The 16,005-nt window shown below is 35.6% G+C and overlaps 4 protein-coding genes across 5 annotated transcripts in view; 2 read left to right on the top strand and 2 right to left on the bottom strand.

Moving 5' to 3' along the window:
- The window catches only part of LOC125857689 (LRR receptor-like serine/threonine-protein kinase RGI3), a 297,610-nt gene that overhangs the window by 217,008 nt on the left and 64,597 nt on the right, over positions 1-16,005 (top strand). The window lies entirely within an intron of this gene.
- The window catches only part of LOC125857704 (FKBP12-interacting protein of 37 kDa), a 224,029-nt gene that overhangs the window by 203,653 nt on the left and 4,371 nt on the right, over positions 1-16,005 (bottom strand). The window contains exons 10-14 of one of the 2 annotated variants that reach the window (XM_049537316.1): positions 14,667-14,720; positions 14,148-14,309; positions 13,870-13,939; positions 12,947-13,002; positions 12,700-12,863 (exon numbers count right to left, since the gene is read on the bottom strand). In XM_049537316.1, coding sequence (XP_049393273.1) covers positions 12,700-12,863; positions 12,947-13,002; positions 13,870-13,939; positions 14,148-14,309; positions 14,667-14,720 — 506 coding nt within the window. Of the gene's footprint in view, positions 1-12,377; positions 12,864-12,946; positions 13,003-13,869; positions 13,940-14,147; positions 14,310-14,666; positions 14,721-16,005 lie in introns of those variants that run through there. The other variant, XM_049537315.1, reaches the window with a different exon arrangement.
- On the bottom strand, positions 3,066-5,700 carry LOC125857718 (galactinol--sucrose galactosyltransferase-like). The gene is made up of 4 exons (XM_049537334.1): positions 4,480-5,700; positions 4,193-4,370; positions 3,741-4,108; positions 3,066-3,641 (listed from the first exon to the last, which is right to left on the bottom strand). Exons 1-4 carry the CDS (start codon positions 5,698-5,700, stop codon positions 3,066-3,068), a joined length of 2,343 nt encoding a protein of 780 aa, XP_049393291.1.
- LOC125857699 (uncharacterized) lies at positions 6,517-11,853 on the top strand. Its single transcript, XM_049537310.1, has 10 exons — positions 6,517-6,698; positions 6,872-6,977; positions 7,085-7,223; positions 7,943-8,000; positions 8,084-8,208; positions 8,287-8,379; positions 8,901-9,173; positions 9,850-10,070; positions 10,870-11,088; positions 11,570-11,853. Exons 1-10 carry the CDS (start codon positions 6,607-6,609, stop codon positions 11,696-11,698), a joined length of 1,455 nt encoding a protein of 484 aa, XP_049393267.1. The 5' UTR covers positions 6,517-6,606; the 3' UTR covers positions 11,699-11,853.

Below are 16,005 nucleotides of genomic sequence, written 5' to 3'. Positions count from 1 at the left end.
TTTAATCTTTTGATGAAAAATGAATCCCAACCATCGATATTTATTTAGACACATAATAAGCGGAAGAGGAAGGGGATCAACTCAGCAAATGACATATACATTTTAAGTATTTATTACGTCAATATAAAGTAAACACATATAAATAATTACATATAACTCTTGTATTGTTTTTCTAAAAAAAACACTTATAAAATATAATACACTAGTGAAATTCATCATTAAATTTTTTTTAATGGAAAATGAATAAAGCTTATATGTGTATGAGAATATCAATCAGTCATATAAATAGTAGTAATTCATTAATGAAACTTAGGTTCACTTTGCAACAACACAAATTAAAATTCTATTAATGGATCAATGAATTATTTATTTAAGAAAGAGGCAAAAAAGAGTTTAGAGGTATTTTTGTAATTTTTTAAAACTTGAAAATATATTTAATGTAATGAATGAAGTTACAAGAAATATTTCTAAACTAACTATAAAAGAGTATTTGTGATTCATTGCACTTGATCTTTTTTTTCATTCAAGATTACTATAATCATTGACTAATCAATTGCTAAACTGGTCATATTAATTAAATTTGCCTTCAAATTATTTGGAAAAGAAGGCAGGAATATGCAATATGCCAGTAAATTCAAAGTTGGCAAAAAAAGAACTTTATGTTGTAAATTATTCATTCTCCGTAGAGTTGACCAATAATAAAATATATTTGTCAATCTTATTAATGTAATTTGAAAGAGATAAATATAATTTAGGTATACAAGTTATAACTACAAATAAATATTTCTCCACTGAGTTATAAGAAGGAAAACAAAACATCTCTCACATACAATTGTCAGTTTTATTTGTACTTGCCATCATGGCTCGTCTACCATCACGCTCATGAACTGGGAACCTAAATAAGCCACAAAAATATAAAAGTGACCAAAATAAGTCACTACTTTAGAAAGTAACTAAAATAGGCTTAGTGGAAGAAAAAATTTCACTTTATCTAATATTCTAAACGTTTTCCGTTAGTCTCATAACATGTATATTTTAATATATAACGGAATTATTTTCTACACTTTATAAAATGGAACTATTTCTTACACTTTATAAAGTGGAACTTTTTCTTACACTTTATAAAGTGGAACTTTTTATTACACTTTTTATAAAGTGAATGGACATTGACCGATAAAGGAGAACGTTGTTGACTAGTCTTAGGCTCCTTCCTAACATAGATTTCAAGTATTGTTAACTTGATTTGATCTATGTAGTCATTTGGAACCCTCAAAAAGTCGGTCAACGATTCGTCATTATAGATAATCCACTCTCTAAAATTTACTTGTCCTTGTGATAAAATGAAGTAGGATATTTTATGACTATAATCAAATTATAAACAGTACTGTTTATTCCCTTTCTTTTATAAATTGATGAAAGAAATTTATGATATCGGACATTAATTGAATATTTAGCATTGTGTTTGGGAGGACAATTATAATAAACGGTATTTCCATCATGTATAATTTCGCCATCCCAATAAATCAAAACTCTAACTTTTGGTTTAGAAGACATTTTTTTTTTGAGATTGAAATGAACAAATATAGAAAGTATGTTGTAGGTGCTACCAGTTAATGTTTGAACGTCCTCCTTAAATAGAGATTGAAGGATTTTTCAGAATAAAAAAATAAAAATACATAGTGTAATAATTTTTTCCGTTTTTATGATATGTCAAATCAATATAATTGTATGACAAATACTGCAAAAGAGATAAAAACGTGAAAATATTCCTCTTTGTAAAGTGGAATTTTCTCTTCCACTTTGTAAAGTGTAAGATTTTCTTCCACTTTATAAAGTGTAAGAAAAAGTTCCACTTTATAAAGTGTAAGAAATAGTTCCATTTTATAAAGTGTAGAAAATAATTCCGTTATATATTAAAATATACATGTTATGAGACTAACGGAAAACGTTTAGAATATTAGATAAAGTGGAATTTTTTCTTCCACTAAGCCTATTTTAGTTACTTCCTAAAGTAGTGGCTTATTTTGGTCACTTTTATGTTTTTATGGCTTATTTAGGTTCCCAGTCCCACGCTCATCATGCCGTCGTCAACATTCCACCACCGCCACCACCACCACCACCAATGCCTCAATCGCTTAGACTCAACAGTACCATTTCTGATTAAACCACTCCAATAGCATCAACCATTAATATCCAACAATACGATCTCCGATTCCATCACTCCAGTAGCACCACCAACATCAACAATTGCATTCCCGATTCAAGAATAATATTAATTATCATATTATTTTTATGCTAGCTAGTGCAATTATAGTATTAGCTACTACTTTTATGATTAGTTATTAAATATTGTTATTTTCTCCAATTTATATTAAAGTTTATTGTTATTTTCTGCAATTTATGTTAAATTTTCATGGAATGTTAATGCTATTATGTTTAAGTTTATCGTTATTTCTCTCTATCTTTTTAGTATGTGTATGAAATTGCTTAATAATTCATTCTATTGAACAAGCAATAACTCATAAAAATTAGGCTCCCATCACATTGACAGGTCTTTTGATAATACAAATATCTAATGCTAGAAAAATTTATACATCATAGAACTAACATCTAGTTGTATTGCTTACAACCTACATACTACTAGATTGACATTTTTTTATAAGGTCAAACTTCTAAAATCATACACCTGAATAAAAAAACTCATCATGTACTCCAATCATTAGGTATTTTTAAGATCTCGAGTTTGAGAGGTCTTCACTCTTACTTTTACCAAAATCAATCAATCTAACCTATTATGTATTATACCTAGATTTTAATATATAAATGTGACTACTCAAAGACAATTTAAACTCATTGGTTTATGCAATACTATCTTCAAAGTGATTACAAAATTAATTGTTACAGCTCGCATCAAACCCTTCTTAAATACACTCATTAATTAGTCCGTTATAATATATATAGTTTCCTTAAAAATCATGATGCATCAGTCAATAAAATCATACTTCATAGTATTAAAGCATTCGATATTAAGTGGACTATAATTTTAATTTTCCTGATTTGTTGATTCAGAAAACATACTTAATTTCAGACAATCTTGAAGAATTAGGCCATGGAACTTGAACTGTGACCATATGATCTTCGTAACTAAAATCAACCATGACTCCATCTATCGTACACGATGACGGCTTCTCAGAGGCAAACACCCTCATTTCACCACTCCCTCTCACTCCAATGCTTACTGAACTTTCTTCCTCCTCATCGTTGTTGTCGCAGACAAGAGAGTCAATTGCACCACCAGAATTGAGCATGTTCACCAATCCAATTGGGGCAAACTGCACTGATTTTTTCGACAACACAGCTACAGGAGTGACTGTTAAGAGCTCATAGTCGAAAGGCTGAAGAGTAATCTCCACATTTTCGGACAATTTTAAGAGCTTTAGTTTCTTCTGGCTATACATGTACACCGCGAAAATATTCACTCCTTCCACACTTACTGGATTTGTTCCATTGCTCCATTCAACATCTTTGGGACTAGCCAAACATGTCACTGCCACTGAATACTCATTCGCGCTTTTATTTTTCCTTGAAACAGGGCACCATCCTCCTCCTTGACAGTTAAATGCTCCAATAACTCCCGTAAACTATAGGCATTACAACCAGAATAACACAATAAGATAAAATTTTGATCCCACAAATTATCAAAATGCATGAATTGCATTTGTAATAAGATTAATGCTTACTTTATTAAGGTTCCAAATCTTGAGCATGGTTTTTCCATCATGTAAAGGGTCTTCAAACAGGCAATCTTTAGTTGGTAGTGCATAATGTTGGCAACGGAGAATCGAACCATCAGGCAACGCCAATGTCTTCAGCAACTGGAAGTTGTGTTTTCCGACTGAGTCGCTAACATATACTGGTCCTCCTGAGATGGCTCGAGAGGCAGCATGAAACTCAGCACAAGGGTGAGTAGATTGAAACATATCCCAATCAGGGTGGATGAAATTTCCCATCCACAGACTGTTGTAAGCACAATGTACCATGTGACATCCTTGCAGCCAGAATGTCCCATTGGGATCCCCAGTTGGATCGGTGCACCAAAAATCATCTCCTACAAGCATCAAGAATCTAGCTTAGATCAAATCAAACAATTTTACTATAAGAGTTACAAATTAATGCTCGAGACATCACATACCTACGCGTCCAAGAGAAATGGACTCTGTGCCAAGGTACATAAAGTCATTGCAATGTTCCATGCTAGCAATCACACCGTTCCCTTTAAAATGTTTCCTTATTGAATCAGTTAAGGCTTTATAGTATGCTTTAGCAAGTTCCACTCGTCCTCCATAATCTTCTGATAACATCTCCAGCAACTGCTTAGACAAGAAGGTGAATATAAACTTCGTAACATTAGTCAAGCAGATAGAAATGAAAAGAAAGAGATCAATATTTTTTCGAATTTATGAAGTTTCGAGAACTTACATGAATTACATCCACCTTGACTCCATCAATCCCAGCTGATTCAAGATGCGAATGCAATCCTTCATACATTCCATGAACCTTTTCTGGTGGAACCAATCCAACACCATTGTTCACAATCTTGTCCACAGCCAAATCCTCCATAGTCATCTGCAAACTCTGAGACAGCTTAGGACTAATGACCCTACAATCCGGCATGTTTGGTACATTAGGCCTAATCCCACCCCAGTACCCACACAACGCGTGCCACACGTAAACATGCTCAACGCTCTTAAATTCGTCCTTTAGGTCCTTTACAAATGCCCTCATTCCCTTCCCCTTTCCCCTGGGACTCGCATAGTCCCTAAATTTATAATTCTCTTCAAATTTTATTAACCTGCACGGCATCTGTTCACCAGCATCAGTCCTGTTGATTCCTTCTTGATCATCAGTTAACAGATCATCATCGTGACAAATCGATTGCCATCCATCATCAATTAAGACTAATCCTGGAGGGCAACCACCTTCTACTAGGTCCTTAACCCCTTCCATTACCCCTTGTGGATTTACCTTAAGGTAAAAAGCATCCCAAGTACACCAACCAAATTTATCTACTATACCTGGAAGTGACTTCTCTTCAAGCAACTTGAAAGTCCCTAAATGTAATCTTATAATCTTCATAGCATTCTTCACCATTTCGTAGGGGTCATCCCCTACGTGCATATAAATGCAAGTCCGGAACTTGGATTCACGAACTTTACTTGATCCACTCTCCACGCAGACGTCCAAATTATCGTCATGTCCAGGCTGGAACGAGGCTCTGAAAGAACCTTCTAGAATCGGAAGTATCAGAACATAAGGACGACGTCCGTTTTCGGATTTGTCTAAGATTAACATTTGTGTCTCATGCTGGATGTCTCTACCGTTTTTGCCAACCCAATGAGTGGTCCACCATACTTTAAATCTGAATAGGCTCATGAACTTTATGTCCCTGAGCTTGCCAATTGGAACCACATGATGGCTTCGGGCCTTGTCGGAGTCAAATCCGACGAAGCAGCCGAAGGTAAAATCTTTGGAAATGAATTGTGATGGAGTGGCAATGATGTTGGCAGGAACATGAGTAAGTATAGGATAGCCATTGGCTAAAAACTCAGAGCCTTTAAGCGTGATGGACAAAGGCTTTGTGTTGCTATCTATTAGCCCGGCTATCACTTCTGAGGCATTTTTGTTCAAGCTTGGAGCCATTAGAAACAGAGTAAACAAAGGAATTTAAAGGAGTTTTTAGGATATGAAGCAATTGATGATAAATGCTTGTATACAAAAACTGTATATATAGACAATTTTCCCACCCACTTTTGCTCCAGAAGTGTGTGTAGGAGTGGAAAAATTAAAGATACTACTGGAAAAGAAATTAAAGGTGGAAAAAGTGTATTGAAAATAGCTGGAGCACTAGTTATTAAGTTATGGTTGGGAACAGTTTGTTAATGAACTGAAATTTTGGCATGTAATATCAGATATTAAAATAAATTCCGTTCTTTCCAGACCTTTTATTTGGTTTCTCTAGATGTTTCAATGGGCCATCACTTGCTTTTAGTGGACAATTATGTTTCTTTGCATTTTCTGAAATTATGTATCATCAAATGAAGTCAAAAATAAGTAAACACAAGACAAAAGGCATGCAATCATGCATGGTTCCTCCAGAGAGAAAACAAATCAAATAAAAAAAAAGGAAGTATATTATATGTGTTAGATATATAGTCCAACTTCAAACTTTACAAGATTTTATTCGTCTAATTTGTATCTATTTGACTTGGAGTCTGTTTGATATTGTTGCTAAACTAATCTCTTAGTTTCAAAAAAAATATCCTAGTTTAAGAAAAGAATGTCCTATTACTGTAGGGCCCACATAACTTACAATATCCCCTACTGTCTCGCTAAATTGGGCTATTTCTGAAATATGAGTCCAAATATTATTTCATGGACCTTTTATGGGCCTGAAACAGTATTCCCTTTTGCTGCTGCTCCTATGGCAGAACCCCCAAAAGTGTGGTTATTACAACTAGAATTCAAACTTTTTAATGGTTGAAACTCCATAATTTTTGTAGATTCTGAAGTTAATGAATTCACCATATTGATCTGCAAAGCTTAGTGATGGCGGGAACCGAGAAAGAAGAACTGGAACTGCACGAATCCGATAATCAGTTCGTTTGGGATGAAACTTCTCAGCTTTACTATCATGCTCGGTGCGATTTTTTTTTTATATATATTATTTAATTTACTTCCTCAACATTTTCTATATTAATCTCCTATTCCATTCCTCTTTTCGCGAAATTAGGGCTTGAATTTATTTTGATTTATTTAACCTCTGAATTTCATAAACTTTGGAGTTCTTTTGAGATCAATCGTACTTTTGTAGCACTGGATTTTATCACGATCCTCAAGCAGGCTGGTACTATAGTTGTAATGATGGCCTTTATTACAAATTTGAAAATGGTACTTATGTACCCATGGAGTCTTCTCAGGTAGAGTTTTTTTTTTTTTTTTTGCTTTCAAATTTATATCATTAAAATGTTAGCCTAGTTGATTTTTGGTTTGATTTATGTTAAGCTAGTTTATTATTGTACGTCAGGATGGTTGTCGTGAAATGAATAGTTGTGAGAGCATTGCGCGTGCGGATTCTAACAAAGAGGAGGTAGATGCAGACATAAGTATGTCAGGTGAAAATGTGGCGCAAGCAGTGGAACCACTTTCTTCTGAGTTCGCTGAAGGTGAGTAAGTTTACCAGCCTGTCTATTGCTATAGAAGATAGTATGTGTTTGTGATGAAGTTGTTGCTGCAGTAAATATATTTTGTTTCCCCCTTAAGAGTTCTATCCAGACTTGATCCTTTTAACTTTGGGTGATTGAAACATTTTGTTGTAACTTGATGGATCAAGTAATCTAAACAAAAGTGGATCCAGGATTTTAAGGTTATGGCTTTGGCAAAAGCTATTGGGTTCTAGTGAACCCATAACTTTAATGGTAGCTCCGACACCATATCTAAAATATATAGACGTAGAACCATTCTTCTGTTTCCTATATTCTGGTTGGTGAAATACTTTTCATGTCCATCTGGATTTGAATGAATTGCAGCAGTTTCTTGTGAGTATAACTGGGTGAGTCATTATCGAATCAGTTTTGCTCATTGTTTGCTGATCTATTTGACTTGTGAAAACTGAAAAATGTTGGATCATGGATGTAAGATGTATCTTCATGCAATTTCTTCACTTATGATATCCATTATTTATTATCTCATTATTGAGCCCTCTTGCTATCAGTCCTTTGTCACCACCAGTAATGTTCTCACCACAAGTATAATGGCTGTCCTTCAAATTGCTTCATCCTTTCAGTAGAGAAATATTTGGGTGTAATAATCGTTATTTTGATAATTCAGAAGTCATTTGCACTTGACAGTTGCTTACCTTCTCTTTCTGCTTCACTCTAAGCAGAGCACTTGGAGGATACCAGTTGCAAGCTTCCAGAAAACCCGCCACCACCTTCAGAGTGGTAAAACACTGTGTTTAGTTATCTTGTATTTTTGTTCTTGTAGTTATTTTTCTTTTCCAACGCTGTAATACATCTACTGTCAGGCTCGAAGATACTCTCATTGAACTTTATCTGGCGAATTATACCACTCAAGCTGCCAATAGTACTTCAGACATAACAGTGGCTCCTGAAATAAATGACACGGATCACACACATTTGTCAGCAGCTGGTTGGTTCAAGGTTTCTGTTTTTCTCAAAATATGATTAGAGTTGCAGCATTGCAAGTCATTCTACCTTGACGGTGCAGGGAATGACAGCACATATGAACTTGAGGAAGGTGAATGGATACCAGACGACTGGACAGATTCTGCTGATCCAATTGCAGATGTCATGGATGATGGTTAGTAATGATTATGATACTTTTCATTCATAGATTTTGTATTCTATACAATTTTTCACACTTGGCATTAAGACGTTAGTGTTGAAAATGTTGATATGACACCAGAAAGGCAGAAAGCATATGGACATTTCACCAAACTATAAGGAGTTCAAATGGGACAAATCCTTGTACTGTAGTTGCTTCCTTTTCTTTTTCTCTTCATCTAGCATATTGTCTATTGATTTTTGTAGTTTCTGTTGTTGCTATCTACACTCTACCCTTCCAGACCCTACTTAGTGGGACTACACTGGGAATGTTGTTGTTGTTGTCTCTCTCTTATTTTCTTTTGGTTGTTCAAATAAAGTGGGAATTATATTGAAGAAAAATCTTTCCTTGACTGCCTCATGAATTCCTCTATTCTGCAATTCATACTAAAAAGATGGAATAGGCTCCTATTCTGAAATACATATGCACCTTATGTTGAATGTCTTCATTTTCATGGTTTTGGATGCATAAAATTGACTGAAGTTCCCTCACAACAGGCATTTGTTTGGAGGAAGAGAACTGGCGAGCCCAGTATGGTCAAGTTGAACGACCAGTTGAGGATTCTCTGTCACATATTCAGGCTGTTGATTTGTGGGACTGGTCAATGGTTAAAAAGATCAGAAAAGGTCGAAAAAGAAGGGTGGCCAAGCTGGTAGGACGACTGGTGAAGCCCACTGCTAAGCTGCATCCATCAATGCCCTCAAGTGGCCATCTTCTTAAAACTGCCCCAGTATGTGAAGTCCATCTTGATCTGGTACGAGTTACATCAGGTTTGCATTGTCAAACTTCCATTTACAGGGGAACTTCTGCATCCTATTTGTTTACACAGATCAGTTATTGTTAACATGTCCCGTTTTAGTTGAGGTTTATAAAATGCTCAGTGAACTGTTGTGACTTACTGTAAAAAAATTATCTGAATTCACGTAATTCCCTTTCCTATGTCTATCTATTCAATCCGTGATCTTTTCATTACATATGCCAGAAACTTCCTTCTTTATTTTTTACATGTGAGCAAACTCATGCCTCCCTGGTGACTGCCCTGCAAAACTAAATGGCCAATACTTTCTTTTCATGTTTCAGCCATCAGCATGTATGCATTCACATTCATTCATGGTCAGCCTTACTCAGAATACTATCAGATTAGACATGCATATCTTGAGATGAAGTCATGTAAGCTACAGTATGTGTATAGACAGTAAAAGAGATGTAATGAGGCGCAACATTAAAGGGACAGGGATTTCCAACTTCTTCTGAAACATCCATAACTCTCTTTATTTCGTTCAATCCTCTGCATCAGAAGATTGTAGAACCTCAACGACAGACAAATTCTATTATTTGGCTGTCATGAGAAGATGTTTTCATTTTTTGAGTATGAGATTTTAGTTTGCATTAGCCATCCTTATTCTATCCTTGCTGGCATTCGTTCAAAATGTTTACTTACTACAGGTCAGGTGTACAGGTTGAGAAATCCTAGCACACAATATTTGGCTTCTTTGTCAAATTATGATTCTTCCAATCCAACGAAATATTGGCGCTTTCCACAAATGTCAATCAACAGAGAATTCCAGACATGCTCACCAGTCACTGAAAGATATAAACCCATAAGCACAACACTTCCTGGTGGGGAGGATGTATCTCTGCCATCGGAGATCAGTGCACCTGAAAAGGTATTCTACGTCCACTTTATGTTTCAAGTACTAATACAATTTTTATACTTGGAGATGATCTGGGTTATTGGTCATTTGGGATAAACTTAGTTGCGCGGACTCTCCACTTTTGATGCCGCACCTGTCTCGGATTCTCCAAAAATACACAACTTTTGACGAATCCGACACGCACCCGTTGGCATTTTTGAAGAGTCCGAGCAACATAGGGATAAAATTTCTATATGCAGTCAATTAGGGTGAGTTCTTTAGCAGATTTAGTATCTTAAAGCTTGAAAAGTTGGAACACTTTTCTGATAGTTGCACTAGAAAATTTGCTAACTGGGAAATGTAACAAATTGTATTAAAGTATTAGACGGCGAACACAACTAAAAGATGAAGATAAAAAAGCATGCCAGTTCAGTAAACAAACAGCATAGATTGAACCATCTTAGACAATAGTGCTAGTTGCTGAGCTGTGTTTGGATCTGTGATTATTTCATTCTCTTTAGTGATAAAATAATCAATTGAAGAGAATGGAAGGATAGCCTAGTGGTAAGGACCCTCCACCTCCAGCATAAGGTTATAAGCTGGAGTCACCGAGGAAACAAAGTGGGAACACGCCATTATTGGGCTTCTGAATGGAGGAGCTTTTGTTCAGGTTTGGGGGAATTCTACCATGTAAGTAGAAAAACAATTGAATCATCTCTTAAGAAAACTTTTTAATTTTACTGGAAAGATGCTTTCTCCTATTTAGATGAACATGCACAAGGATCTACAATCTCTTACCTATCTATTAAGTTGTGTGATTATGCCATTCCAGGACAGAGACCACCTGTACAGGGACAGAGCTGCAGAAAGAAGAGCATTGCATGGTGGGTTTGGCGTTGGTCCAGGGCAAAAAATTTCACCCAACTCTGATGATTCTGTTCCTTCGGAGACATCTGCTGGTCCAGAGGAAGCTCTTTCCGAATCCTTGAGCCATTCATTTGGAGCTGGTAGCTATGCCAGAAGAATGTTGGAAAACATGGGCTGGAAGGAGGTACAGTTTAAACGTTCACGACTTTAAGAACTATAGTTTTAGCTACAAGTGTCACCGAGGAGGTTTTACGTAATCTTAAAATGCCTTATCTTTGGATCTCAAGAAAAAGTAGAGACCTACCTAGACTTGTAAAACTCTGAATATTGTTCTTCTGATTCTTTCTTCCATATTGATGGCCCATCTCTAGGTGTCCATTCAATCTTTTCACTCAGGTGTGAAGGGAACTTTTTCCTTCTTTCATTACTAGGTCGTTGTAATAGTTTTAAGTTATTAGAATCCATCTTTTATCGAAAAGGAAACGTTCACCCCATCTATACTCGGACATTCTTAGATTCTCTTTAACGAGTAATTTCATGATGTGTAGTAATGAAAGATTAGTTCACCTAGCGATTAATGAGGACCTCTGTGAATGAGACTACTTTAGTGAAACTTGGAAATGTAATGACGGTATTGTCACCTGATGGCTTGGGTGTTTTCACAGGGGGAAGCACTTGGTTGCAACAACAAGGGGTTGATTGAACCTTTACAGGCTACGGGAAACAAAGGTTCTGCTGGGCTGGGTTGGAATGATGAGCGAAGAAAGCAGTCCATGTACAGTTATAAAAAATAAGCGATGTACCTCCTTTTTTGGCAGTCTGATAGAATGTAATAAATCTAATTTCACTCGTCTGCTCAGTCAGCCTAGTTTACTTTTTATTGCCTTTTTTACTAGTCAGTCACATATCTGCTTCTGACCTATTTTATATTACACCATTTGATTAAGGGCAATACAAGATCAAGTTATCACTGTTATATCATATCAAGAGTTGTAAGAGAAACAATTAGAAAAGCAACTGTTCCCATATTAGTTGTCCCAGTTTTGATATTGGGTTGAACGAAATCATGCCTTTTAAAAATGGGGAATTATTCCTTGAACATTTGAACTCTCTGGGACGTACGTTTTAAGTACAATAAAAATACGTCATAATATTGTTTCGAATTGTTTCGAGTAAAATGAGACATCTATATTATAATAGAATTAGATGAAGTTGCTTTAATCACATTAATAAAACAGTACCCACAGTTCAAAATTTGATTAATATGATGAATTAAATTTTTGGAACTAACAAAATATCAAGAAAACATTGTTAGTAAGACAATTTGACATTTTGAGAAATGTCAAAAACAAATAGAATGATAAAAGGAAAGGTGCTACCTGCATATTGACTAGCTACACTCTACAAGATAAATTACAGTTCCGCACGATACAACAACGGCTAAATTGCAAGTGCATAGTTGAGAAAATGTTCTACGAATCAAAAGAGGCTATAGATTATATTGGTGCTGCAGACATAGGAAACTAAATACACCATGTAATACCCAAGAAAATGGGAAACAAAAACACAGAATCTAACACGGATTGCAGTTATAAGTACATCGGTAACACTGTCTACAGCTCGTCAGTCAGATATGGCAGTGCTTGTTGCTTAACAAACTGATAGCTCTTGGTTCCAGATCTGCGGGCTTATCTTCTGCTTGCTTTACCGTTGTACCATTCAAGGATAAAAGAGTAGCTTCATGTATGAAGGTAAGGCCTCGAATGTGCTGACCAACTCCAGAAGCTTGCGCTACTCATTCTCTGCCTGTGCTTCTGTAGTTGTCATTTCCTCATCATTGGCAGTTTTATCAGGAGTTAATTCGGTTTTCTCCACAACAGTGTTTTTCTCATTCAACTCTTCATTCAGCTTACTGATAACTTCATCCTTCTCTTCAACTTTATCTTGCAAGATTAGTACCTAGGATAAATACGATTAAAACGTCAAAAGTCATCCTAATGTCCACTTTCACTCTAAACAAGAATGGGAACTGTGTGAAGCACCATTTCGTTTGATCTTTCTACATCATTCGTCAGTCCCTCTATCTGCTTGCATAGGCCTGCAAGTGGGAATAAAAATTGTTAGAAAGTGAGTGAATCAATCTACTCATCATTGCAGTTCTAAATAACAACGGCAAAGCAACAGAATTCAAGTTGGGTCAAACATAAAGGAATGTCGGTGAGCTAAAAGGTAAAATGAACACAAGTAATGAAAGATCTATAACAAAATTAGCACAAATATGGATTGCTTACGCAATGAGGGTGATAACTTCCTAGTTATGCCATTTTTCCCCCAAAAAATAAATAAATGTGAAAAGTTAGATACTATAATCCGCCATAGTACAAGGAGAAACTACTTTGATCTACAAACAAATTATGAACTCTGGAGAGAGCAGGCTAATGGGTGAATCAGTGTAGGAACTAACAGTTTCACAGTAAGGGATGGTGTAGGTTTCACTGATGATGATAACTCAATTCTAAGTAAAAGCATGCCTTATATCTGGCATGACTTCACTGTCGCAATAATAAGGGCATGCATGCAGATATATGGTAACCACACACAGATCAGGCGCAACTGATTCCTTTGAGTACAGAGAAGATATGCATTTAAAATGTAGTATAATTCCTCGTCAACTGCTTACTTAAGCAAAAAAACCTACCAAAAAGCAAATAATATCTAAGAGTGACTATGTCTTTACTCATGTAATGTCCAGATGAACCAGAGGATATGCATTTATTACCAAAAGTTTCAACATTTACGGCAAAGCTAAATATACTCGCCAATATTATCAATCACACTGATCATATCTAGAATGACCAAACCGACCAGCCAATCAGAAAAAATATTAGCAGCAAACAAAAAGTTCCTAGCCCAATCAAAAAGAAAACACAGGTGTATTTGTAAAACAACTTGGGAGAACATTAACCTTCAAATTGACTTTTGAGTTCAGCATTCTGAGACCTCTGCAAAGCCAGTTTCATTGTTAATTCATGTATCTGCAAGTAAAGAAAGAAACAGAACTTTTGTAACATCTCACATTTATCACCTTTAAAGCAACCATCATAATTTAACAAACCTGAAAGAAATAAGCTAGGCAAGTAAGTAACTTATGACTAGATTACTCTTTCCATCTCTAAATTCAGTTTTGAACTAAAAGAGTTTAATATTTTACACACTTCACTGCTCAAGAAAACCATTTACTACCTTTCCTTCATTAGCCTGGTTTCCAATCTCTTCATTTTCCTCCTGCAGTGTCCTACATTTAGCCATTAGCATCTTGCCCATTTTGCTTTGTGGGGTAAAATTGACAGCAGCAATGTTATCATGCAACTCCTTCACTTTCTTATCCTTCTCCTCAACCAAATTCTGGCAATGCAAATTAAGAAAAGATGTAAGCAAGAATGCAATCAGAGCCAGCAAGGCCACGAAGGAACAATGAAAAAGACAAATAAACTACACGCGAAAAGCATCCAAAAATTTAAGCACCAAGCATGCTTTATTCATTGGCAACAGGATGCATCATCTGAGCTCATTGAGCAATTCAAAAGATAACCAGGAATGATGTCACCAACAGTGCGCTACCCCGTTAAATAAAGAATTGAAGCCAACCATCAAAGAGACTTGAAAGAACAATGAAGTTAAAGTATGGAACCACTAGATAAATGTATCAATCTCCTCTCCAGACATTTCAGCGTGAAATTAAAATCAATCCAGATAACTCACCTTCAGCCTAGTGAACTCTTCATGAATAGCTGGATCTAGTAATAGCTTCCGTGCCTGTAAATTTACCCCCAAAAGAATAAGGAAACTGAGCAAAATGTGAACAAAGAGATTAAAAACAAATGTTAACCCAAAAAGAAATAAGGAAAAGCTACGGTATAAAATGACATTTTCCAGGAAAAAAGGGAGAGAGAGCTCACTGCAGATACATATTATAGCAGAAAGGAACAAAATGCTACAAAGGCTCGTTTATTCAGTGAATCATAGAGCTGTTCTCAGAAGAAAAAAAGGAAATAAAGAGAAAAAAACAGAGAGGTTTTAATTCCATAACTCTGGCTTGTAACCTCTAAATTTCTGGATTTTTTTTGTTTTAATTGGTAACATTGTATTCCTCAGCATTAAGGATATGCTGGAGATCTTAGAAAAAAACAGAGAGGTTTTAATTCCATAACTCTGGCTTGTAACCTCTAAATTTCTGGATTTTTTTTGTTTTAATTGGTAACATTGTATTCCTCAGCATTAAGGATATGCTGGAGATCTTCAAAATGAAGCAAAAAGAGAGTAGGAGGAAGCTATTTCTGGTAAATTAATGGAACTATATGCATTTCTTGAAACTTTGTTCTTAGTATCAGACTATCATCTGTTCTCACTTAACATGAAGATCTCTTAGGCCATTCATTGAGTAAACTTGAATCTAAATCTTAGAGAAACTAGTTAAGGGGGCATAATCATATGTGCATATTACAAACTTGGTAAATTCAACTAGGAATGAATATAAACTTTGAAAAATAGGAAATGGGAATAGAAAATAGGAGGAGAAATTTATGATACTGATGCTCTCTGTTTTTGATAATTGTGTGATTATGAGAGTATTGTTGGAAAATAGTGCAGGCTTCATAAATTAATTACAATAAAAACAAATCTGCCCCTTAATTACTAGCATAGATAGTAAGAAACAAGTAGACACTGAAGACTCAATCTTTTCATAAATATTAAAGACCCAAATCCAGCTAGTAGGATCTACATTAGGGTTAAGCAGAATGATTCAAGCAGAGAAGAGGTACAGGCCATCATATGCAGTTCCTAAGAGACTATCTTATCAGCCAGTTCGATGTTGGATAAATGTTGCTCTTACCCTTCAGTTATCTTACCTCCATTAGTCTGGAAGCGAATAGTTGAACTTGCATCAAAAGTATCAACAAAATAGAAACACAAAGTGAAACCATTCCCTTTCATGATTCCCCTTGCTAACTTACATTTAATTATGACCGAAAACTGCAGCCTTCGAAAATCAGGGATGAGGGCGTCACCCCTCTACCCTTCTCAAGGAGTAGGCTTACTT

This window comes from Solanum stenotomum, chromosome 3, assembly GCF_019186545.1.
Source record: "Solanum stenotomum isolate F172 chromosome 3, ASM1918654v1, whole genome shotgun sequence".
NCBI classification, from domain to species: Eukaryota; Viridiplantae; Streptophyta; class Magnoliopsida; order Solanales; family Solanaceae; genus Solanum; species Solanum stenotomum.
The sequence above is the reverse complement of the archived record's forward strand: the minus strand, read 5'-3'. Positions and strand labels throughout refer to the sequence as shown.